The 27,084-nt window shown below is 34.9% G+C and overlaps 1 protein-coding gene across 1 annotated transcript in view; it reads left to right on the plus strand.

Annotated features, from left to right (window-relative positions):
• Positions 1-27,084, plus strand: part of PCLO (piccolo presynaptic cytomatrix protein) — a 357,985-nt gene that overhangs the window by 239,464 nt on the left and 91,437 nt on the right. The window contains exon 10 of the mRNA XM_024738453.1: positions 12,132-12,257. Coding sequence (XP_024594221.1) covers positions 12,132-12,257 — 126 coding nt within the window. The remainder of the gene's footprint in view (positions 1-12,131; positions 12,258-27,084) is intronic.

Below are 27,084 nucleotides of genomic sequence, written 5' to 3' on the forward strand. Positions count from 1 at the left end.
TGGATTTTATTTATAGTATCCCTAAAGTGACTCAGCAAATTCAGAACTTTTCTCTCCAAATCAGTTTCTCAACTACTCCCCCAAATAGTGGTAATTATAATATTATTATGGTACCAGGCCTGTATATACTTTCTTCTATATAGATTTGTATACTAAGATATGTAAGAATTAACTACTTATTCATTTAACAGATATGTATATGCCATTCATCTTTTTAACACAAATGGTAAAATACAAAAATGATAAAATCTGTAATACTTAAAAAGTAACACTTTCATCTTTGTAATGTCTGATAAAGATATAAACAAGTCATAGACAGTTATGCATCAATAGAAAAATGGAAATTATATTGATAAAATGAGCACAATCTGTCCCAACTGATCAGTTACAGCTTCAGATTAAATGGTACAGTATAATCTGCAAACTGCCTAAACCAGAAATGTTTCCTCTCCTCATTACTGACTGAGTGATACTGACTCCCCAGCATTTTTTATATCTTGGTAGTTTCTCCTTTTAATGGCCTGATTGTGATGTCTCTCATCACTCTCCCCTCTGCGACTGAATGAGAAAGGGAAGGGCTGGATATGCTGCTCCCAAACCCACCCTGTCTGATTCCAAACCAGGTTCCCTGGCCCTAACCCAACAGGAGACTCATCACTAAGCCACTTATTTATTTGGACTAAGAGTTTGGGCTCTGCTTTAGCATTGCCATATATTAGGTGTTGTCTTGAGCACTTAACCTCACAAAACTTTATTTTATTTGTGTAAAATAGAGGGTTTCTTGTTCTTTTACTTTTAAGATTCATTGAGTTAATATACTTTTACAGACATTTTCTAAGAACAGAATACAATACGAATTTATTATTTTTAACATCACTGTCACGGATGCATCAGCCCCGCTTGGGGAAAATTAGGCATTTCAATTTTCATCCATTCATTATTCATTCAGTTATATATTTAGTGCAGCCTAGATGCCGTGTACTTGCTACATATATTATACCATAACCCCAGCATTGCAGAACTGATACACAAATCTCTTCCTCTTCATTTATGAAGGGCAAAACGTTATCTATTCATGGCCTATTTTCCCTTTATCTCCTACCCTCTATAGCTGCTCAATCACTGTGGTAGCTACTATAAACATAAAATGTTCCACAGGTTTTGCTACCAAGATAAGGTCCCTATATATTTTGTGCAGAGAATACAGCTTTCATCTTTGTATTAATTTTCTGTTGATGCATAACAAGTTACCACAAGTTTAGTGGCTTAAAACAACACACATTTAGTATCTCACAGTTTTCATGGTTCAAGAAATTAAGCATGGACTGGGTGCCCTGGTAAGGATCTCACAAAGCTGCAATCTATGTGTTGGCCAGGCTGTGTTTTGTTCTAGAGCTTGAGGATCTTCTTCCAGGGTCACGAGGTTGTTGGCAGAATTCAGTTCCTCCAAGTTGTGGCACTAAATTCCCCATTTTCTGGCAGGCTGTCAGCCGCGGACCACTCTCAGCATTTGCGGGGCCCACTCAGTCCCCCTCACACATCCCAGTTTACTTTTTTCAAGGCCAGCAGAAGATTCATTCTAGTCTGCTGAGATGGAGTCTTACATACTATAATCATTGTGGTGACTATCACATCACCTTTGTCAGGTCCTATTGGTTAAAAACAAGTCACAGGTACGTGGACTCAAAGGGTATGGTTTATACAGAAATATTTCACTGCGAGTCAATAGTGTATGTCTGCACAATCTCTATTATGTTCAGAAGTACAAAAGGAACACTTAATACTCTATTTTGAATTAGGATATTATTTTTCTTCCTACTATCTTTTAAGTAAAACTATCATTTGGGAAAGGACATCATAGCTTTGCCCTAAAATAAGTGTAAACTATTTTCTTTCCGGTGACATCATAGGGTTACATAAGCATCTCCCAGTACAACGTTTTTCTTTAACACATGTAGTAGATGACCCTACCCCAAGTCCTGGCCTGCCATCAATGAGATCAGTATCTAAACAAGTCAGTATTAAAGCCATATCTATAAATTGACCCTATTTTCTCACTTCATAGCATCCACTTTCATATCAAAGAATCAGTTCATTTTGGACCCTACGTACTGCTAAATGGAATAATTTTTTATTTAGATATAGTTGACATATAATATTATATTACTTTCAGGTATACCTCATAATGATTCAGTATTTGTATGTATTGGGAAATAATCATCACACTAATTCTATTAACATCCATCACCAAACAGTTACAAATTTTTTTTCTTGTGATAAAAGCTTTCAGGATCTACTCTCTCAGCAACTTTCAAACATGTAATATTGTGTTATTAATATAGTCACCATGCTGTACATTACATCCCCATGACTTAATTTATTTTATAGCTAGATATTTGTACTTTTAACCCCCTTCACTTATTTTGCATGCCCTCCCACCCCCTGCCTCTGGCAACTGCCATCTGTTCTCTGTATCCCTGAGTTTGATTGTTTTGTTTTTTTGGTCTTCTGTTTTAGGATTCCACGTATAAGTAATGCCATGCAGTATTTGTCTTTCTCTGTCCGACTTACTTCACTTAGTACAGTACCCTCTAAGTCCATCCATGTTGTTGCAAATGGCAAGATTTCCTTCTTTCTTATGGCTGAATAATATTCCATTGTGTATATATACCACATATTCTTTATCCATTCATCTATAAATAGACAAGATATAGTTTGCTTCCATATCTTGGCTGTTGTAAATAATGCTGAAGTGAACACGGGGGTGCATGTGTCTATTCAAGTTAGTGTTTTCATTTTCTTCAGATAAAGACCCAGAAATGGAGTTGCTGTATCATATTTAATTTTTAATTTTATGAGGAACCTCCGTACTGTTTTCCATGATGGCTGCACCAATTTATATTTCCACCAACTGTGCACAAGGGTTCCCTTTTCTCCACACCCTCACCAGCACTTGTTATTTCTTGTCTTTGATGATAGCCAGTGTAACAGGTGTGAGGTGAAATCTCATTGTGATTTACATTTCCCTTATGATTAGTGATTTTGAGCACCTTTTCACGTACCTGTTGACCATCTGTAAGTCCTCTTTGGAAAAATGTCTGTTCAGATCTTCTGCCCATTTTTCAATCAGATTGTTTTTATTTTTGTTATTGAGTTGTATGCATTCTTTATATATTTTGCATATTAACCCTTTACCAACTATATGATTTGCAAATATTTTCTCCCATTCAGTAGGTTGCTTTTTCATTTCATTGATGGTTTCCTTTGCTGTACAGATGCCTTTTAGTCTGATGTAGTCCCATTTATTTATTTTTGATTTTGGTTGCCTTTTGCTTTTGGTGTCAGTCCAAAAAATCATCGCCAAGGTCAGTATCAAGAAGCTTACCACATGTGTTTTCTTCCAATAATTTTATGGTTTCATTCAACTCTCTGATCCATTTTGAGTTAATTTTTATGTATGGTGTAAGATAATGGTCCAATTTCATTCTTTTGCGTGTAGCTGTGCAGCTTCCCCAACACCGTTCACTGAAGAGCCTGTCCTTTCCCCATTGTGTATTCTTGGCTCCTTTGTTGTAATTCACCATGTTTGTCTGGGTTTATTTCTGGGCTCTCTCTTCTGTTCCATTAGTCTATGTCTGTTCTTATGCCAATGCCATACTGTTTCAATTACTATAGCTTTGTAATATTGCTTGAAAATTAGCATGATGCTTCCAGGGAATAAATTTATTTTAATTGCCTTTTATAGGAGTATCGTGCAAACCCCTCAGATTTTGTCTTTATGCTTGTAGCTTTGCAATTGACTTATATAAGCTAAAATAAAGGAAAAAATCCTTATCTTACTGTGTGAATGAAATGTGCATTTATGATGTGGAAGTCCTGAGAACTACTCTTCGTGAGAATTATTTCTGAAGCATTTCAGGAAGAGGAAATCCTATGCCCTTTTAGTAAAAATACTTTATCAATACATACATCATCTGCCATTTGAAAGATGTTGCTCAACAAATCCAAAATACCAGTGTCTTTTGATGTATATCCATGACTTATCTTCCTTATTTCCCATGGCAATGGCCATTTCAGTCTTATGGCAGGCCAATTTGGACCCATCTCATCCAGTATGATGTAAGTGTGAATAGCATTTTATACATGCTATGAATCCCATGCAACATTTTTGCCTTAATATTATTCAGACTACAATAGAAAAGACAAGTGGTGAACTTTTGTTTGTGGAAATGTGAAATACGATGTTCACTTCAAATTCTTCATGTATGTTTACATATTTAAGACTAGGAAAAAGGATGTTATACAGCAGTTGGCTGGATTAGAAAAAGTTAATGGGAATAGATGAGTTTGTAATTTGCATGCCCAGACTTAGAGTTGGATTGTATTTGGCATGAATGTGGTGTTGCCATTTTGATGTTTCTGGAAACAGTCAAGTATGGATTGCTAATAAGGCAATTGATATACTTTGTTATATTTGTAGAAATGTTTTTCTTATAATGAGCGAAAGTAAGTTAAGTTAAAAAGCAAATAGTGAAATATTCTTTAGGTCTTCGTATTCAAGTATTAATGAATTAATGTACCATTTGATAAGACATGCAAAGGAAATGATTATGGACTTCTAATATAATTTGGTTTATTTTCCTAAATATTTACTTGGATAATTGATAACATTAGTCAGTGCAAGAGTATAAAACTAAATTTTCACAGCCTTATGCAGGAATATAATTAACAAGAACTATAAACATAGATTTAATTGAACTATCCTTTGGAGACTTTTTCATTATCCTTAGTACTTCATTAGCATTAATATGTATAGAGATAATCTTTCTTCTTCTTCAGCCCAACTAATGACATGACTAAACTATGCAGTGTATCTTCTTTCTGTAATAACTTTATTATGAATAATAAACTCTATTGATTTAAAGACTACTATTCATAAGATAGTATGTTCACTGATAAAAATTTTGCTTTTCCTTGATGCTTAGATGTAGAACATGATAGTGTTGAAATGAGACAAGTATTTTAGTTTTGTCCACACTTAATGCTCTAATTATAACATCATAATATTTTCATGTTATTTTAATAATAGAAATGACATTTTTGTAAGACTTTAAAATATCAGAGCTTTTAATATAACATGTTAATAAACATGTAAAATTAAAGTAGATTTAAACTGCAAATTTAAATGCAAATGTGAAGATTTTTCCTTAGTATGCTTATGTTTATTTTATGCACAGCTTTTTTTTTTTAGTTTTTTTATTTCAGCTTTGTCAAGGTATAATGGACTTATAAAATTATAAGATATTTAAAGTGTACATCGTGGTGATTTGATTTATGAATACATTGTGTATGAGACTAAGTTCTACTTTCTTGGCAGATTTAAGATTCCATGCTTTCACTGCAGGGGGCGTGGGTTCAATCCCTGGTCAGGAAACTAAGATCCCGCATGCTGCACGGTGTGGCCAAAAATTAAATAAATAAATAAAAATAAATAATAAATAAAATACAGTGTTAGCAACTATAGTCACCAGTCAGACCTTTTCCAACTTATAGCTAAAACTGTATACCCTTTTACCAATTTCTCCCTATTTCCCCCATCCCCAACCTCTGGCAACCACTCTCTTTCTATGAGTTTGACTTTTTTCCCCACATATAAGTGATACCATGCAGTATTTGTCCTTCTCTGTCTGGTTTATATCCCTGAGCATAGTGCCCTCAAGGTCCATGCATGTTGTCCCAAAGGGCAGGATTTCCTTCTTTCGCATGGGTGAATGGTATTCTGTTGTATATATGTACCACATCTTTTTCCAATCATCCATCAATGGATACTTATATTGTTTCCATTTCTTGGCTACTGTGAGTATTGCTGTAGTGAATGTGGGAGTGCAGATATCTATTCAATATCCTGTTTTCATTTCCTTCAGATATATACCTAGAAGTGGGATACATGGATCATTTGGTAGTTCTTTCTTTAATTTTTTGAGAAACTACCTTACTGTTTTTCATAGTGGCTGTACCAATTTACACTCCCACTAACGATGCACAAGCGTTCACTTTTCTCCACATCCTCGCCAATGCTTGTTGTTTTTTCTTGGTAAAAGCCATTCTAACAGGTGTGTAGTCACATCTCACTGTGGTTTTGATTTGTATTTCCCTGATAGTGATTTTGAACACATTTTCGTGTACATGTTGGGCATTTGTATGTCTTCTTTGGAAGAATGTCTGTACATTTCCTCTGCCCATTTTTTCAATCAGACTGTTTATTCTTTTTTGTTGTTGTTATTGAGTTGTATGAATTCTCTATATAGTAATACATATTTTCATATCAACACCTTATCAGAAATATACTTGCAAATATTTTCTCCTATTCCGAAGGTTGCCTTTTCATTTTGATGGTATCCTTTAAGTCCCTTAATCTACCTTCATTCTTTTTCATGCTTTTTTCTTTTTACTCCTCTACTTGGATGGATTCCACTGCCCTGTCAAATTTACTGGTCCTTTCTTTCACTTCTCTGGTCTGCTGTTGAACTGGCCTACGAATTTTGCAGTTCAGTTACTGTATTCTTCAGCTCTGTAATTTCTGTTTGGTATGTCCTTATATTTTCTGTTTGTTGAAATGTACGCATTGTTCATGCATTGTTCTCCTACCTTGGTGAGCATCTTTATGACCATTATTTTAAACTTTTTATAAGTAAATAACCTATCTCTATTTCATTAAGATCTGTTTCTAGACTTTTATCTTGTTCTTTTATTTGGAACATATTCCTCTCTTTCTTCATTTTCCTTGACTCTCTGTGTTGGTTTCTGCGCACTGGATAAAACAGCCACCTCTCCCAATCTTGATGGAGTGGTCTCATGTAGGAGATAAACATTATCATTCCGCCTAGCCCAAACTCTTGATTGTCTATCAAACCTATGTGATTGTACAAGCTGCCTTCTTTGTTCTCAACAGCTCCAAGTAGTTGAGGGTATGCCAGGACCTGTTTTGATGTGGGTATTTTCTCATTCACCCCCGTGTAGGAGTTGCTCAGCTAGTTTCTGGATTTTTTCCAGTGGGAATTGCTCCATGTGTAGCTGTATCTTTCAATGTATCCATGAGACAAGGTGAGTTCAGGAGCCTCCTGTGTTGCCATCTTGGACCAGAACTTTAGAAGTGACTACATAATAGTATATTGATCCCATAATTATAAAATACATACGCTTGAAAACAGCAATGCATTTATTTATTTATTTATTTATTTATTTATTTATTTATTAAACATCTTTATTGGAGTATAATTGCTTTACAATGGTGTGTTAGTTTCTGCTTTATAACAAAGTGAATCAGCTATACGTATACATATATCCCCATATCCCCTCCCTCTTGCGTCTTCCTCCCACCCTCCCTATCCCACCCCTCTAGGTGGCCACAAAGCACCGAGCTGATCTCCCTGTGCTATGCGGCTGCTTCCCACTAGCTATCTGTTTTACGTTTGGTAGTGTATATATGTCCATGCCACTCTTTCACTTTGTCACAGCTTACCCTTCCCCCTCCCCATATCCTCAAGTCCATTCTCTAATAGGTCTGTGTCTTTATTCCCGTCTTGCCCCTAGTAGGTAAGTCAGAAAGAGAAAAACAAATACCGTATGCTAACACATATATATGGAATCTAAATTTAAAAAAAAGGTCTCCAATGCATTTAAATCCTAAGGTTCATCCTAAAGTTATCAAGATACAGTAATACTTTTTCTTAGTGATTTTGTTACTTTTATGATCGAACTTCTCCTTTTTTATAAATATTTCCTATATTTTAATGGATTTCAGAAATTCAGATTTCCCTATGAGACTTCCTTAACCACATTTATGCCTATATGGTGTGAAATTACTCTTAACTTTTTGTGATCTCTTTTCCTAAAGCTCCTATGTTCATTATAGTAACTGTTGGCCTCTCTACTCTGCCATACTGTGAACTCAAGAGCAAGACCAGTGCATTTTCATGGCATCTAACTGAGGAAGCATTTTAGCAATGTTTCTAGATGGACTAGAAGCAGAGAAGAAAATAAGTTTATGTTGATAAAAATTTGTAAAAGTTGAAAACAATGATAATATAAATACCAGTTATCAAGGACCATTTACATTTAAGCATTTCAGTTAAAAATTAATGTTGCTTCTTGAGTTTATCAACTCTTTTATTGGCATTCTGCTTTTTAGATTTGAGCTGAGGTGTTTTATCTTTATAGAAGTGTCTTTATTCATTTTATCTGCATTCAATACATAAAATATCAAAGTTTCCCTGTTGGCGCAGTGGTTGAGAGTCCACCTGCCATTGTAGGGGAGGCGGGTTTGTGCCCCGGTCCGGGAGGATCCCACGTGCCGCGGAGCGGCTGGGCCCGTGAGCCATGGCCGCTGAGCCTGCGCATCCGGAGCCTGTGCTCCGCAACGGGAGAGGCCGCAGCAGTGAGAGGCCCGCGTACCGCAAAAAAAAAAAAAATGTACAACCATATAAGCGTTAAATCAAAATGTCCAGATTTAAATTCTTAGAAATTGTGTAAATTAAATTCGTACTTGTGACATCCAATGTAGGATACAAGCAACTATTGTAAAATGAACAAAAAGTGTTATCTTTCCTGGGTTGTTATTTTCTACCTTGCTTTTTCTTTCACAGATTTTTAATATTTCTATGCTACTTTATTGTATACATGAAAAACAGTGGGAGCCACCATAGCAACATCAACAAGAGGAAAAGTAATTTTTGAAAATTTACTGTATGCCTGAGTAGTTTCTATATGCAGTTGACCCTTGAACAACAAGAGTTTGAACTGCAGAGGTCCACTTATATGCAGATTTTTTCAATAGTAAATACTGCAGTACTACCCAATCCATGGTTGGTTGAATCCAGGGATATGGAACCGAGTATACAGACGAACCTTGTCTACGGAAGACTGCTATAAGTTATATGAGGATTTTCATCTGCACAGAGGGTCAGCACCCCTAATCCCCATGTTGTTCAATGGTCAACTGTATATCAAATATCATTTCTCATAGTATTTTCATGGCTATATATTACTCCCATTTTACCAAAGACACTGAAGCTTATAAAGTATATTTAGAAAGTTTTGAATTCACTAGCATGAAACTGTATCTTACAAAATTAAATAATTATTGTGTTATGCTACTTTATTAAGATAGGTATGATTGTAATTTCCTATCACACATCCTTTACTACAGAGTTTTAGAATGTACTCGGTCACTAAAAATCAAATGACATGAAGGACCCAGCTACTTAATCCTCAAGACAATGTCATCTACAGAATGAAACTATAATCAAATTTTTAAAAATAGTCACGTTAATAGATTTTGAAGTTCTACTTTTTAGCTATACCTTTACAAGGTATAACAATTCTCTTTGTAGATTCTAAGCATATGGCTGCACCATATATTATATACTGCTGAAATTATTTTTATGAGCTACATTTATATTCTAATTTTTAAGCTTAAAAAGAAATAAGTGGGACTTCCCTGGTGGCGCAGTGGTTAAGACTCTGCGCTCCCGATGCAGGGGGCCAGGGTTCAAGCCCTGCTCAGAGAACTAGATCTCACGTGAATGACGCAACTAAGAGTTCGCATGCCACAACTAAGGAGCTGGTGAGCCGCAACTAAGGAGCCTACTAGCTGCAACGAAGAAGCTGGCAAGCCACAACTAAGGAGCTGTTGAGCTGCAACTAAGAAGCCCACCTGCTGCAACTAAGGAGCCCATGTGCCACAACTAAGGAGCTGGCAAGCCACAACTAAGGAGCCCGCCTGCCGCAACTAAGACCTGGCAAAACCAAATAAATAAAATAAGTAAAATTTAAAAATTAAAAAAAGAAAGAAGTAGGACCCATGCCACAAGCACTGTATATACTCCACTATAGTCTAGCATAAATTATGATAGACTTTGATATAAGGCAAGGTCTTGAAACTGTGGCTTTACACTAAGGAAATCTCATGAATCATTTTTTGGGATCTCAGACTGACCATGTCTTAAAATTGATATGGTTATACTGACTACTTAGAAATTCAGTATCTGTGTGGGTTTTATGAGGTCTTTAATAAGTGATGAACTACAACTTGTGAGTGATTCAACCATGGAAAGTGAAACCAAACCTTAGATTAAGAATCTAGTTTTATTTTTTTGGATAAATTCCATAGAATAACCCTTTAAATATGACCAGCTATTTTTAAGTCCTCATTTTGTAATTTCTAAAATGTCTTAATACGCTAAAAAAAGAAAAAAACTAGGCTAACCTAATTGAATGAAGAGTGGCTAATAACTTTTCTTCATCTTCTACCCTTTATTAGTATCTATCTGATGTCTTACTGTAGAATCAGTCCTGGTGAATCTTTAAAGGCTAATGTCTAAGAAATCAACTGTCTCTATCCAGGCTTAGTTGAGACTAAAAATCATATAGTAGATGATAGTCTTCATTCATCCAGTTATGTTCAGCTTGTATCATCAATTAATCTCTACAAAGAACAGTAACACTGAACCAAGAAACTTGTGACAGAAAAGCTCCACAAGTGGGGCCAGAGAGAGCTAGTATCTTACTTAACTCTGACCCTTGACAACCCATTGTAGAAGAACACAGTTAATTTGTTTTGTTTTTGTTTTTGTTTTGAGGCTAAATCATTTTTCAGAGCACTTGCTCTATTGTAAAAGTAGGTCTGGGGGGTAAGGATGGAGGTGGGGGTACTAGGGAAACAGAGGGAGAAAAGAGGGGAAAAACAAGGATGGAAAGATGGAAGGGAAGGAGGCGGGGAGGGAGAAAAGGAAAGACAAAATTCATTTGGAAGTATCACATCACCTAGAAATAAGAAACAGTATTTTACCAAAATATATCCCTACTAGATAAATGAAGAAGGGTTCCATAATTCCACTACTACTTGTTGAATGTTTGGACTGTGTTGATGCTGACTACAGGGTTGGTTTTTGCAGAGTTAAGTAGGAAGGGAACAGGATTTGGAAGAGAGCTGGCTTTTAATTTTGGAGATTTTGAAAGAGTTGAAAATGGCACTTCAATCACTGAATGGAATGAAGTTTATTTTAAAGAGATAATTGTGTCTTCAGTGAAGGAGAATTCTGCTTTCTTTTAGTGCTTTCATTTTAAAATCTTGACATTTGTAACAAAAATATATCTGGTGCTGTAAACACTAGCTAATTTTTAGATTATTTCTTTAAAAAGATAAAATATCAACAGTTTATTTCTGTCTCAGTTAGATTTCTCACAATAATCATTCTCCATCTTTCCTCCATGTGGCTAATTACAGAAAAATCTGTTCTGTGGAATAAGGAACAGTTTACTCAGTTGCTCATCAATCAAGAATGCTTTTATTGTCCCTGTACTAAGTGCCATATTAATGCATAAACAGTATTAGTTTATGAGTTAAGGCTGAAATGTGAATAATAATTCATAAGTTATGGGCTTCCCTGGTGGTGCAGTGGTTGAGAGTCCGCCTGCCGATGCAGGGGACACGGGTTCGTGCCCCCGTCCGGGAGGATCCCACCTTACGTGGAGCGGCTGGGCCCGTGAGCCATGGCTGCTGAGCCTGCGCGTCTGGAGCCTGTGCTCCGCAATGGGAGAGGCCACAACAGTGAGAGGCCCGTGTACCGCAAAAAAAAAAATAATAATAATTCATGAGTTATGATCGTGTTTTCACTTTATCAATTGCAGTCATTTATATGTTTAGATTGTGTCTTCTCAATTTATGATAGCCGTTAGCATCTTTTTGTAAGTTAAATGCTCCTTGATTTCATAAATGAATTATATGCTGTGGAATTTCTTATACTGGGAACATCCTCTTACAAAATTTTTATAAAATATCTGATCAAAATGGACAGAGCCTTATTATATTACTGAATATGGCTAAAATAAAAATTATTTTTTAATATCAAATTAATCATTATGGATCCGACCAAGATCTCAGAAAGTTCTCTTTCCTATCAACTATTATTGAAATCAGAATATTGTTCTTTTGATATTGGTATCCAGTTCCAATATTCATATTGTAGTTAACTTCTACATACTAGAACCCATTTTTTGTGCACCTTATAACTTGTGATAACTGTTGTTTCTTAACTTATTGCTAATAATTTGCTAATTTTTCAATACAGGTAATGGATTAGGAATTAGAATTGTGGGTGGTAAAGAAATCCCTGGACATAGCGGAGAAATTGGAGCTTATATCGCCAACATTCTTCCTGGGGGAAGTGCAGAACAGACAGGGAAACTTGTAGAAGGTAAGAATAAGGATTTCAGAGTAAATTAAAATGAATGTGCTCATATTAAATATATCTTAATTTGATATGAAAGTTTTCGCTTCTTTACTGTCTAGGTAAAACTCTTCTTTTGGTTAATTATGATATTTTGGTAGAGTAATATAAAGGAGGATATGTCCACAGCTATATTCATTTTATTTTCAGTTGCATTGTCCTTTTTGGCAGTTGGATTGCTATGGGAATATCTTGTTTAAGAAACAGTAATTAGTCAAGATTTTTTACTGACTGGGGCAACATTATATTTTTAAAAAACACATTGATTAAAAGGATTAGTGTTTCATAAACACCAGGAAAAATTATATTGAAATCAGAGCCATAAAAACATCACATGATTCAGTACATGGTAAAGTCAGGTCAGCAAACTATGGATGACCCACAAGCCAAATCCATCTGCTGCCTGTTTCTGTAAACATTGTTTCATTAGAACACAGCCAGGATTATTAATTTACATATTGAACATGGGTGTTTTCCCACTACAATAGCAGAACTGCATTCACAACAGAGACTGTATGGTCTACAAAGCCTAAAATATATATATTCTCTCTGACCCTTTCGAGAAAAAAAATTGCCAACTCCTGTGCTAGGTACTATTCTATTCACCTCATTACATCATAAAGTATTTTAAAGTAATGAACTTTACAGATGTGTCTTATGGGCCATAAAATGATGTTTCTTTCAGTAAAAGGTTACAGCTTGATTCTCAAGATACACAATGATAATTTTCAGTCATTAATTAGACGATGTGGTCATTTGCATTTTCCAAAACCTAACACAGATATAGTTTACAAGTTTTCAGTTAGATTGCTTACCATGAATATATTTATCATAAAGCAGCCTCAGTCTATCCTTCTGTTTTTATCCTAAATTAAATGTTATTTAGAAAGCATTTTTCTGTCGTTTCATCGTTTAATAAAATGTTGCCTGTTATTGTTTGAAACTCAATTATGTTAAGATTATTCCCTGTCATTGTCTTAAATTAAATATATTGGAACCTACTAAAAAAAATCCCTAGATATTTTGATAGACAATTCGAGTAAACACAAATTTGAGCCAGTATTTATTCATCACAGTGTTCTGCTGGAAGCAGCTTGCCCAACTCACTAAGAGATGTTTTGAATATCTCTTCCCAACTTCACACTCAGTACCATCACATTGTTAGCTTGAATTGGCCATGGTGACAGTATTTACAACATGAAAACAGGCAAATGCTACGAATCAGGCCTTTTTTGTCCATTTATTTGCCTGTTGATTTTCAGAATGCCAGTTTACCAGGACATCACCACATATATAACTGAAAGCATATTATTAAAAATATTCTAATGGTATTCATACAACAGAGAAAATTGGAGGTTTAGCCACATAGCTAAATGAAGGAAAAGTCTATATGAATCAAGAAATAACCATTATGAGCAAACACTGGGTCTCTGTGAATTTTCTATGACCATGATCCTGTCATGCCTAATACTACTCTGTTGGTATTGCAGTCTAGTTAAGATACAGGAATTGAGGCCTGTTTGTAAGCATGGGAGTGATATGATTGCTTTCTGATAGCATACTTCAGAAAGAAATGAATATGCTATTTTTATTTTAAGATAAAATTTGCAACAGTAACTTTGCCTGATATAGTTGACAAAGATACTCGAATAATTTAAAGATAAAATTTCATCCCCTTCCTTGTCCTTACACCATGAAAATCAGCAAATGCTACAAATCAGGATGATTTTTATGTACAATTTCAGTGAAGCACTCTGTGATGAAGTGATGCTCTTTGCATTTGGCAGCTTATGTGACCATTTTTAAGTTCATGCACCTAAATTAATAATAGATATAATACAAACTCATTCAAGAAAGGAAACTGAAATGCACCTAAAATTACATCTGTGATTTTATAAACTCAGAGACTGCCATTAAAGTCATCATCTTTTTTGGAAATAATAGTTTTGCAGTTTGTTTCATTGGGTAAAGTGGGAAATCATTAAAAGCTGTGTGCATGTGACTTAAGATTTTACTTTTATTAATTGTATTATTTATTAATTCTCCCAAAGTATTGCCAATTGCTAAGCCAGGCCTCTCTATGACTATAGATCCTCTGATTATTAGAGTGCAGTTGTTACATAACTCACACATATAGTTTGTTATTTATGATTTCCAGATTTACTTTATTTTCTCTTAAAACATAAATCTTTATTACAACTCTTGGTAGTATTTCTGTGAGACTCACGATGCTATCTTTTTTTTTTTTTTTTTTTTAAACATCTTTATTGGGGTAACGATGCTATCTTGACTCAATATTTAGATCCTGTTTTTGCCAGTACAACCCAGAATCTACAGGTGTCTACTGGGTTCTTCACCAGTCCAGAATCTCCCAATCTTTGTGTTGGCTGTCTGGTGGAGAGAGGGTAAAGGGCACAAAACAGATGAGTTTTAAATTATAAATTAAAATCTAAACTCAAAATAGCAAGTCCTACATGGAAATGTTTGCTGCCTGACACGTCTCCACCTGATTCATTTGCACTTAAATGGTGAGTGAGTTTTGCTCTCAGTCTTGGAAAATTTTACTGAAGCAACTCAGTGGTTGCATTTCTCCGTTACACGGTAAACACAGGAAGTCAGCGTTTGATGTTTGCTAATTCGTTGAAAGTGGATGTGATTTTCCTTAGTCTGGGCCTCCTCCACAATCAGGAAAACTGCCTTAAAAGATTTGCCTTGAGGGCTTCCCTGGTGGCGCAGTGGTTGAGAGTCCGCCTGCCGATGCAGGGGACGCGGGTTCGTGCCCCGGTCCGGGAAGATCCCACATGCCGCGGAGCGGCTGGGCCCGTGAGCCATGGCCGCTGAGCCTGCGCGTCCGGAGCCTGTGCTCCACAACGGGAGATGCCACAGCAGTGAGAGGCCCGCGTACCGCAAAACAAAAACAAAAACATTTGCCTTATAAGATTTTTCATCTATTGGGATGCGCAGCTCCACATCACACACCTTCTGTTCTGCCTTCCCCGATGGAAGTGGGGCAGGGGGAGCGTCTCAGCATTCATGGTTTGATGTATGCAGTTTAACAGTTAATTGGGCACTGACCTGTAATTTTCATTACAAGTGTTTGAGTGTACAAAAAAGCTGTAGAGCATAATATGGCAAACAACCATGTACTCACCATATTGTTTTAAGTCTTAACATCTTGCCTATTTGTTTCATATTTTTAGGAGAGATAAGTACCTATAAACCAATTAAAGCCTCCTGTAGTCACCTCTCCTCTCCCAAACCTCTCTTACTCGCCCAAAATAAACCACTAGACTTAATTTGAGATTACCCTTCACTTGCTTTTCTTTATAGTTTTATGTATGTATTCATAAATTTTATAAGGATTCATTTTGCTTGTTTATGAAATTTTATATAAATGATAGTTTACTGTACATGTATTTCTGCCACTTTTTTTAGTTCCAGAGTTTATGAGTTTTATCTAAAATGGTTTATCTAAAATAGCTACATGTACACACATGTCATTCTGGTTATTTATTTTCACTTCAGGGCAGAATTCTATTACTGTATGTCTCTACTACAGTTTAATTTAAACATTCTCTGGTTATTTCGGTTATATATGAGTTTTTTTACTATTTCCAACAATGCTGTAATTAATTTTTTGAATTAGTCTCCTTTTGCACATGTACAGAAGTTTCTTCTATAATAAAAGTGTAAAAAAATTTAGAAGAAGTTCAATTCCTGGGTTATAGTGACTATCTTATTAAATAATATAGGAGAACGTTGTGTGGTTTCTTCAACAGTAGTTGATTTTTCCAAGTTGCACTCCAAAGTGTTACGCTATTTTTACATTCATCCGTAGTAAATTAGTGTTCTTATACCTTTATATCCTTATTCCTCTTTCTCAACATTTTCTTTTTCAAATATAATGTGAAATGATAGGCCATTGTTTTCTTCGTTCACCTTACCTTCAGTCATGTTGAGTATGATAATATGTTACTAATCTTGTTGGCACTTGGGTTTTCCTCATCTGTGATTTGCTTGTTCTTTTGCTTATTCTTTATTTGGATTGTTTATGTCTCTTAAATTGAATTTTAGAGAATCTTTATGTATTCTGGTTATAATCGTTTGTCAAGTATGTAGGCTGTAAATATCTTTTCCCAGTACGTGGCTTGTTTTTTTAGTGTCTTTTTTTTTTTAAGTTGAAATTTTAACATAGTTGGCTTATTTTTTCCTATTAAGTTTTATAAATGTTCTGTATTATTTAGGAAATTCTCCTTGCCCTGAAGTCTTCAAATATTAGCCTATATTTCCTTCTAAAAATTGTGAAATCGTACTCTTTATATAATGTCCTTATAGACACAGAATTAAGTTCTTTTTAGTCTATCGTGCTCTGACTAGAAACTTTAGTTTTCTCCCCCATCAGTATGGATAATCAGTTGCCGGTGCGCCATTTATTGAAGAGTGTATCGTTGCTCCCGCTGATCTACAGTGCCCCATCTGTCATATATTGATTTTTTTGTACATGTGTGGGTCTTTTATGAGATGTTTGTTCTAGCTTGTCTATTTGTCTATCCATACATCAGTGTCACACTGTTGTAATTATGATGACTTTAAGTCCTGACATATGGTAGGTAATCTACCATACTGTTGTTATTCAAAATCCTCTTGGGACAATTCTTGACCTTTGGTCTTGCATATACATTCTAGAACCGGCTTGTCAGTTTTCAGGAAAATCTCTGTTGAAAATTGGTAGTGATTATATTGAAGGTATAGGTTAATTTAGAAAAAAAAATTTTTATATTGTGTCTTATCTATTTGAGTCTTCCATGGGTTCACAATGCTGGACCTTTGTTCTTCTTAGAGATTTAATCATTGTATTTTGAATCAATACAATAAAATACATTAGGACATTAAAAAAAATTAACACATAGCAATTGTTAGACTTATTAACAAGTTGCATCATTTTATATCAACTTACAACAATTTTATAGCTCCAGAAAAGGAAGAGTAGAAAATATAAATAAAATAAAAGTTTGTTTAGGAAGTATAATGGGCCAAACCTAATCCTTTATGTGCATATCATTGGTTCTAAGGTTTATTTAATCGCTGGACTTCTGAACTTATTCTCCAAATGATTTTCCCCCTAATATTGTGTATCATAATTGTGAAATATATTACCTGCATGATACCTTGCATATTTCAACAGTTTTCATAAGAGAACAGTGAGTCCATAAGAACTAAACACGTTTTAGCCATTGAACCAAAAACAGATATTTGTTTATATTGTTAGGTTTTTCCAGCTGAAAATCAATTTAGTTGAAGTATTTTGAAGATAAATTGTGTCTTTATTATTGATAATAAAATCATATTTGTTTGGACAATGAATGCTGTTTGGAGCTAAGATAGGAATATAGTGTTAAGCTCTGAATGTAGCTTCAAGAAGCTTCTTAATGAATCAATATAGGAACATAGACTAGGAGAGCAAAAAGTTAAAACCAATGATATACAATGTTTGCTTAAGGATTTAGCCAGAGCTATGTGGAAAATTACCTTCTCCCAGGCCAGTAGGTAGGCCTGTAAAGAAATTAGTTTATCTTAGTTTGTCTATATGCTATTCTGTGAGGAAATGTACCTGTGGCATAAATTCTAGTTCATGGATATTTCCAAATTCTCAGTTTCTAGTTGTCTCGGTGTAGGGGATATTGATTCGGCTAGTTAGCACCTCTTAAAGATGAACTGACAGGGTTTCGGGCAAGCAAATGTTGTTGAATTTATATTTGAGAATCAGTGATTGGAGTGGAGGTGAGGTTAGGTGATTTTGGCATGGTGGGTTTGATTTTAGAAGTTCACCTCTGGAATTCCCTGTCCTGAAGAACTATGGTAGAAGAGCTAATTCCAGTAGAGGACACACTCCTGTGTGACTTAAAGGATAATGTTCCGAGGCAAGAAAGCCTCTACTTCTGCTTATGCTTTTTTGGCATATGTTGCAGATGGCATGGCAGTGATCAAAGCTGGAGACCAGGAAACACACCACACAGATGAGTGAGCTTCCTTATTCTTGTGCCAGGGGGATTACCAGGTACGGATTGGTCATTAGCATGACATTTCTCAGAATTCCTGCAAGATAGTGTGTCAGGTACACATGGCACAAGATCATATTTCTTGTTGATACAAGGATTTTTCTAAAAAATATTTAGGAAACTATCTTCTGGAAAGAAAGAATATAAATTGTGGGTACCTGGACTGGTAGGTTGTAATATACTATTTTTAAGATACAGTGATATCATACTTACATATTAATGATTAGCTGTATTGCCAGGACAAAGAAAGATGTTCCTCTTCTTTATCCATTTATTTTGAAATTAATCAGAGAAAATTATGTTTGAGTCAGTATTTCCGATAGGGACATCAAGAAAATGAAATATTTGCCCTTTTTTTTACACACTTTTTAGTATGTATAATACTCCATATCCTAATTTGATTGCTTTTATCAATAAGAGTGGTATAGTTTGAAATATATATGTATGTTCAAGTGATACTGATTAATGATTAACAGTAGTTTCTGTTTTTAAATTTCTGGATTTTTCTAATCAGTATGCCATAACAGGCTACATTTTGGTGTGTATGAACTTGGAGTTGTTTTGGAAGCAAGGATGCTGAACTGTCTTTAATAGCTGTAAAAAAATCTTCAAACAGCCAGTGCTTCAAGGTCTTCATTATACAAAGAGAATGTTTTTAGAGTCAGACACATCAGGATTTAGATTGAGCTCTGGTACTTTTTGCCTGGATAAGTTGTTTAACTTTTAGTACTTTGGTGTTCTCATTTGGGAAATCGGGATAATAATAGTGGCTGCACAATTGTTATCAGGTTTACAAATAATGTGTCAGAAACATTTAATATGGTGTTTGATATAGTATTTCACAGAAGTAGTGAAAAGATGGTACTTACTTTGGAGATCTTTGATGATAATAATAGTATGTGCTACTTCAGCTTGAATTCCGTCCCCTCTCTCTGAACATGCGTAGATAATTGACCATGGTCAGGTCTGAGCTCTGAACTGCAGGGATTTGGAATATTCCTAATGGAAAAAGCACAGATTTGAAGTCAGAAGACTCTGAATTAATGTCATCCTCATGATGTTAGGCAAGTTGTTTATGTCCTTTGAGTCTCCTTTTATCTCATCTGGATAGGTTGATGTTTCAGTTAGGAGGTTTGAAGACCTATCTCATGGGGTTAACTGTGAGTATGAAAGAAGTTGATGTATTTTTCATGCTTAGTTAACTATGAAGATCTAGACTAAAGAAACTACTTTGTTAAGGATAGACGAAATTATTTTCATAGATGACAGTTAATCTCACAAAGTTCAGGCTTCCTGTAAGGGAGCATTGATCTGCTAGAGGTATTCTGCTATAATGGAATATCATTTTAGGTATTTATTAGGCCTGAATAAATTTTTTAAAAATTTAAAACCTGAAGTGGTTAAGTCATGTCCCATGTAAATATATCACCTTCTAACCGTAAAACCATACTTTTGGCTAGTCTTATAAAAAGGCTTCTAAGTTTTTCTTCTTATCAACAATTTGTTAATCTCATGTCTGATTAAAGTCTATGGACATACATACAATGAATATCTGCTTATGTAACTCTCATGGTCTGTAAGTCACTGAAAGCATATCTTGTTAGTGAATAGAATCGTGGTGTAGGTGTCAGATGACAGGTGTCTGGCACCCAGTGTGTGGACTGATCTTTCTCATCAACTCCTTTTTATGGCTGTTGACAAATCACAGAAACTCACTGGGTGTTCAGCATTAAGTGAAAGGGGCCCTCCACAAGACCCTTCTGTAATGCATACTTTTGAGACACTTTATCTGTTGAAGAGATGCAGAGAGATTGAACCTTGAGAAGAATCATACAGTCTAAGGTGTGGAAAGAGGAAGCAAAACAGTAGTATGTGTGCTATAATAAGTCATGTATGTTACATAAGATGGAAATGTGAGCCCTAGAATTAAGAATGTGAGACTAATTACATAGAATGAAAGGAATGAAATCAGAATGGATAAATCATGACCCTTACGTCTCAGGGCTCCTTCCTCACCTGTACATGTCCCTTCCAAGGCTCCAGGAAGTTAAAAAACATATGTGATGTTTGTGGCATTTGTCAGCTTTTTAACTTCTGTAATTTGTTGTGATTTATTTTGTCCTTTTAATAAATATTCACATGTATCAATTTTGTATTCATAATTTTCTCTTTTTTCTTAAAATTGCATAAGCTTCAGGCCTTACAGTACTTGAATTCATCCCTGCATGAGATATTGTTTCTTATTGGGGGAGAACACGGAGGTGCTTACTGTGGAACTGTAAGAACCTCTTGGTATGCAGCAGTAATATACTGACAAGGTAGATGGAGGTGATAAAAAGGGAGTTCAGAAAGAAGGTTTTAGGAAGGAGTAGAGGTGAGAATATCAGGAATATGGGAAATAATAAAGAATGCAAATGGGTCAAAACGTTTCTTCAGTAACTACTCTACAGGTATATCCTAGAATTCTATCATTCTATAATTCCACCTTGCTTTCACGGTGGTTACAGCCTAGAAGGGCAGTGGATAGAGGATGTTGACTGTGGAGGAAAAGTTTGGTCAGGGTCTGAATGAACAAAAATATAAAATAAACCTGAAGAACTAGGAGAAAGATATATTTACGGAAAGAAAACCCATTATTTAATAACTTTTTTGACAATGTGTATTTTCTTCTAGTTTCAGTAAGAGAAATATAGAAATGCAGAATACATTGGTTGATTCTGCAGGCTTCTGTCAGAACCAGTACCATAACTAAGTGTGGGTTACAGATATGCCTCCTCCCCTCCCAGAGAATTCCAGTTAACTTTCAGGTAATGTCTAAGAACAGACTGTAAGCTCCTGAGGGCAAAGAACTCTCCAGGAACTGAAACAGATCTTTTTAGACTTTTATCTCTTTCATTGGTTAATTTTTTACATAGTTCATATTTTACTTATTTATAGTGACGGAGTACAGCCATGTTCCAGATGTAGTGACGAGGCTGGAGCAGAAAGAATATTCTGTGGGAATGCAGATTTTCATATCAGACTACACGTTTTTCATATATATACTAAGTTACACTGAGAGTGGTGGAAGAAAATGAATTTGCTTTTTTTTCCTCTTAGGCTACTTTTGTTTTCTTTTACTCTCTAGTTTTTACTAGATCCCCGTCACTGTCAGGTATGGTGCTTGAGATATCTAAGTTCTAGCGCACGCGCGCGTGCGCATGTGTGTGTTTGTAAATACATGGTCTATAGAGCAACCTCTCTTGGTCCTGTGGAATATGAATGAAGAAAACATGGACCATACATTTCAGTAGGTGAGACAGAAAGTAAAACCTACTTGTAAGTATCACATAATAAGTGGTAATAAGTGCTAAGGAGAAAAAGATAACAAGGAGGGTGGATATGCCAAATAGGAAGGTAGGGTTGAAATTTTAGATGGGATGTCAGGGAAGGCCTCGCCAAGAAGGCAAAAAATGAGGAAAGCCCCCAAGGAGAGGAAGGAGTGAGCTTGGAGTTATTGGTATTATAGGCAGAGGAATGAAAAGGGCACAGGCCCAGAGCAAGAGCCTGCCTGGTGTGTGCCAGGAATAATAAGACCGCAGGGAGGCCAGCATGGCTGGCACTGAGTGAGGATGTGAGTGAGAGAGAAGAAAGCAGGAATACCCTATCTATTTTACTGAAGTGCTGTAAAGATAAAATGAGAAAAAGTGGTCAAAATAACTTCGTAAAAAAACAACAAGGAAGTCCCATGTTGGTACGATTAACATAAGTGAAATAGATCTAATTTTATTCATTTTAATCAAAAAGACTTCTTATAATTAGATGGTATACATCTGAACGTTTTGTGTAATTCATCTAAAATATGTTACCATTATTTTTTGTGATTGTTAATCATGTTTGCTTCTGAATTAGAGGAGATCATTACGTGAATTTTAAAGAGCTGGAGGGAAAATAGCTGAGTTTTTTCTCTATTATTTGACAGATATTGCTGTTAAGGTGTCTTCTTAAACAACTCTGGTTTATTAATGGAAAAATGAATAATTGTAATATGTTGTATATACTATATTATATATATAGATTGAAATTACATTCTGTTTACTGTGAGAACTTTTTGAATAGAATTCTACCATCAAATAACATTTGTTATGTGTTGAACATCCATCCAGCCAAAGTGAATTATTTGCTAGTTCTTCTTTGTGATGTTAATAGAATACTGGCACTTCTTATGAAGTAACTTAACACATAATTCATTTTATTTTTGTGAAGTTTCTCTTAGGGTGATAAAATGGTTATTGATTTTTTATTGTTTGAAATGACTTCTCTGTTTTATTTCTATCCTTTAACTCTTCAAATGATGAAATAATTTATGTATTTAAAGTTCACTCTTTTAGTTTTGATTGTACCATTCATAATAATTATATAGTGTCTTTGGCTCAAAATAAGCAAAATATAAAAACAACATTTTTATGTACAGAAATTGACCATGTTGTAATATTTCTAGTGATGAGTACTTAGGTTATGATTTTTTTAAAAACTCTCCTTCTTTGTAAAAAAAAAATGTATTTTCTTATACTCTAGAATAGTATATTGGAATTTTTTGCTCTTAAATTTTGATTGGGAGATTTCTTTTTATAACTTTACTTTTCAAAACATAGTTTCCTTTTTGTCCAATTTTGCACATGATTTAAAGTTACAACTCAGAAGTCAAAGCAAAGCTCTGCGCATTTTGTCTGTCAAATAATGTTATGAAGTGGAATTTGTATCTTCTGTATATATGCTCAGTGGAGAGGAAGATGATGACGATGATGATTTTGCCACTGGTTCAAACGTTTCCTGTATTTATTAAGAAACACTTTTCCTGGTATAAATTGATGATATTTTATGTTAAAATCCATTGTCTGAGTAGTGGGATACATTTAAATAACTTTATAAAGGGAATAGTACAGAACACATGAGTATCAAAAAAGGTTAAGAACATAATTAAAGTTAAAATCCTTGTTGGTTCGCTAGGGATACTGCAAGTAGAGGAGGCACCAGTTAAGACAAGCATTTCTCATGCACAATTGTGTCATTTTCCCTAGCTTCCTACGTCCATTTAACCCAACTCTGTATCTCTGTATATAATCATAAGTGCATTTTGGATTAATCTGTTACTGTTAGCTAGTCATGATATCCTTCAGATTTGATGACATTAATCTGTTCATGCCATTTAATTAGAAAGTCAATAGAAAACATCCATTCTGAGTATTGTAACAAAATAAATAGGGAAATTAAACTGAGAAAAGTTTATAAATTTATGAACTGCACCCTATTTTAAATGAGATGATAGCATCACAAACCTATCATTGGATATCTCCACATGTTATATTATTTTCGGGGGGGTCAATAAAATTTTACTAATCTATGCATAACCCCTTTCCTGCCTTATTCAGCCACATTCTGTTGTGGCCTGTTTCAAGTAACATATCTAATTCTAAACACCATAAACTGTAGCCATAGAGTGACTTTGGTATCTGTACCAATCCTTCCAGGAAATATTGAACTGGAATAATAGATTATTTTAATGGTCAGAGTGATTAGAAACAGAATCCTATCACGATAATCTTCTTCAAATTGGACCCACAAATCATGGATATATTCCCCTATTTACCTTAACTCTGTTTAAAAAGCATGAATTTGCAACACCTATACTGGAGTGTAAGAAACGTACGACTTTTTCTGTAAATCAAATGTAGTCAGTTCCAATCTTCTCTTCACCTACTGGTGAGAAGTTGAAACACTTCAATTTTTTGACGTTGCCTGCCCCACGAGCACTGGGGAAATTCCCAGTGAGGCTCTTACACATTCTAGAACACTGGGGGTTGGGCCTCTGTACCTTGACCCACACCGCATTGAGAGCAGTGTCCAAGCCTGCATGCTTCCTTGGCAGTGGGTGGCTCCTTTAAACTGTGACCAAATTTTCACGAGAGTAATTCTGCCTAGGTTGAGCCACCAAATCTAAGGTCAAGTTTTCTAATGGCACCGTACAGAAATTTTTCTTTTAGGTAATGCCATCTTCCCTGGATAATATAAGCAAGCAGGATACTGCTCTCTACTGCCCTTGCAACCTCCAGCCACCATTGTTGGGGGAGATCTTCTCCCTAGAACTCTCTACCTCCCCTTCCTTTCATTCACCCTACATTCTTCTTTTTTTCTTTTTAAAATTCTGTTTAGTGCTTTTAACATTGAAACTTAAAAACCTCTTCGTAGGTTTTTAAGTGTACGATACAGTATTGTTAATTAAAAGCACAATGTTATTTATCAGATATCTAAAGCTTATTTGTCCTGTATAACTGAACTTTTATACAAGTTAATAAGAAATTCCCCATTTCCCCCTCCCCCAGGCCCTGGCAACCACCATTCTATTCTTTGCTTCTATGAGTTTGACTATTTTAGATACCTCGTATAGATGAAGATGGATTTTATTATTTTTCAAAACTACATTTTAAAATATTTTACAATTTTACAATATATAACTGTTGGGGACAATGTATTGGACTCCTGGAAATCACTTGCAGGGTTTGTTTGCTATTTAGAAAGCCAGGGCAGATAAGCAGCTCAGCTGAGTTTTTCCTACTGCTGCTGGTTTATAGAGGGTTATTGAGAGCAGATGTCCAAGTTTAGAATATTAATCTAGAGTCATAGTTAATAATATCAGCGGGAAAAAGGATAAAAAATAAACTATAAATAATTTATTATATGCATATTTTTTAATTGTTTTGTGGGATTTTTTATCCCAGCTGCATCCAATTCTCATTTCACAGCACACCAGCCCTGTTGGTTCCCATAAGGTCCCCTCCTCTGTGTGTGTGGTGGGGGGGGGCTGTTTGCTTGTTTGTTTATTCATTCATTTATTAACTCGTTTCTTTCTTTTTATCTCACTTTCTTTTCCTATCTGTTCTTCCCTCCATGAAAAACCATGATAATTTATGGAATGGTCTGTTGTTTATTTGTATGATATATAATGTTAGTATGTATGAATATCATTTTAATAACATAAATGTCATTGCCGTATAGATCAGATCCTGTTTCTCACTTGTTTTTACTTGGCAGACGATTTTAAGATGGATCTGCCCTTTGGTGTTAACACCTGGTATGGTCTCTTTCCTAAAACCGCAAAGTGTTTCCATCACGAGTATTTAATAAGCTCTCATTGTCCATTTTTCCTGATACTACCACCTCCCCACAAATAGAAAGTCAAGAAGATTTCTGGGTCCTAGGGTGTACATATGCTTAATTTAATGACGTTCTGCCACATTGCACTACAGAGTGGTTGCATTTGTCTGCATTCCCATTAAAATAATTACATGTTTATAAATTGTAAATGAGCAGTTGTTTTTTTTCATCCTAACAGTCATAGTATTCTCACATCATAGAGTGGGGATAAAGCTAAAAAACCTCCAAGCAATTATAATCTCTCTTGAAGTCAAGGTCTCCTAAATCCCATATCCTGGTCAACACGCTGTATTTTCCGGCTTTCAAACTTTCCTCAATATGATGAGCGTTAAGTAATACATCGTTATTGCTTTGATTTGAACTTTCTAATCTCTAATGAGTCTGGGCTTTTCTTCATATACTTAAAACACTTTTGAATTTCCTTCTCTGTGAATCTTCATTTTACTAATTGCCAAGATACTTCTGCTTTTTCTAGTAGAATATCATTTTTATTAATTTTTATAACAGCATAAAATAGTAGATACAAAGGTGGGGATCATCACCAAGGTGATGAATTGTGTAGTGCCTGCCACATAGATATTTGTGGAATAAATAAAAGTCATGAGCTTCTGTGTGATATATGTTTGGATATACATTAACTTATAAGATTTTGACTGTTAATGCAATAATTTTAATACAGAAGATGTTTTTGCAGTAATGGTAAATATTATAGACAGAGAAATAACATACATGAAATTCTGAATTGTAAGGATAAGAATAGCTTTTGCCAATTTGAGAAACATATGAAATTCAGTAATCCCAGAAGTTATAAAAACACATACTTGAGAATGTTTTATAGTGATTGATGTTTTTAGAATTCAGAAATTACCTGATTATTGTCTTTTTTCAGTTTTTAATAACCTATTAGGTATAAGACTTTGAGCAGCTAATTCTATCATGACTGTTGCACATTCAAAAAAATTCATATTATCTTAGTTTTCCTATTAAAAGTTATTAGAAGAGGCACTTTCTAGGGATATAATTGAAGTATCATCTATGCAATCTCAAACTTGAACAACTGGTTAACATACATGTTGATATAATTTCAACATAAAGAAAATGTGTTTGCTCATAATGCTAAATAATGGATAAAACCATTCGTGTGTTCACTGTGTTCTGGGAATTATTTCTAAACCAAAATCAGAGTAAAAAGTTTCCTTAAGATTGAATATGCTTACATTCAAATCATTGAAATGATAAAATACTACCTTGGTTTCTGTGTAGTATGATCAAACAGTTTCTGCATGCATTTTAAAATAGTTTCTAGGATTTTACAATTAAAGTATTTTCAAAGATATCATATTTGAAGACACATACTTAACAGTACTTAATTCTCACAATGACTAAAGCCATATTATGAATTTAAAAGTAGTTTGTATATTCACTTGGTTATTTTACTGTGGTTCTTGTAGGATTTGTAGGAAGTTGGAGAGGCAGAGGAAAGGGAACTGTGTTCAAGTCACATTCCCTATAGATCGCATACTCACCATTGAAACCAAAAA

Source organism: Neophocaena asiaeorientalis, unplaced genomic scaffold (genome assembly GCF_003031525.2).
Source record: "Neophocaena asiaeorientalis asiaeorientalis breed wild unplaced genomic scaffold, Neophocaena_asiaeorientalis_V1.1 scaffold89, whole genome shotgun sequence".
Taxonomy (NCBI): domain Eukaryota; kingdom Metazoa; phylum Chordata; class Mammalia; order Artiodactyla; family Phocoenidae; genus Neophocaena; species Neophocaena asiaeorientalis.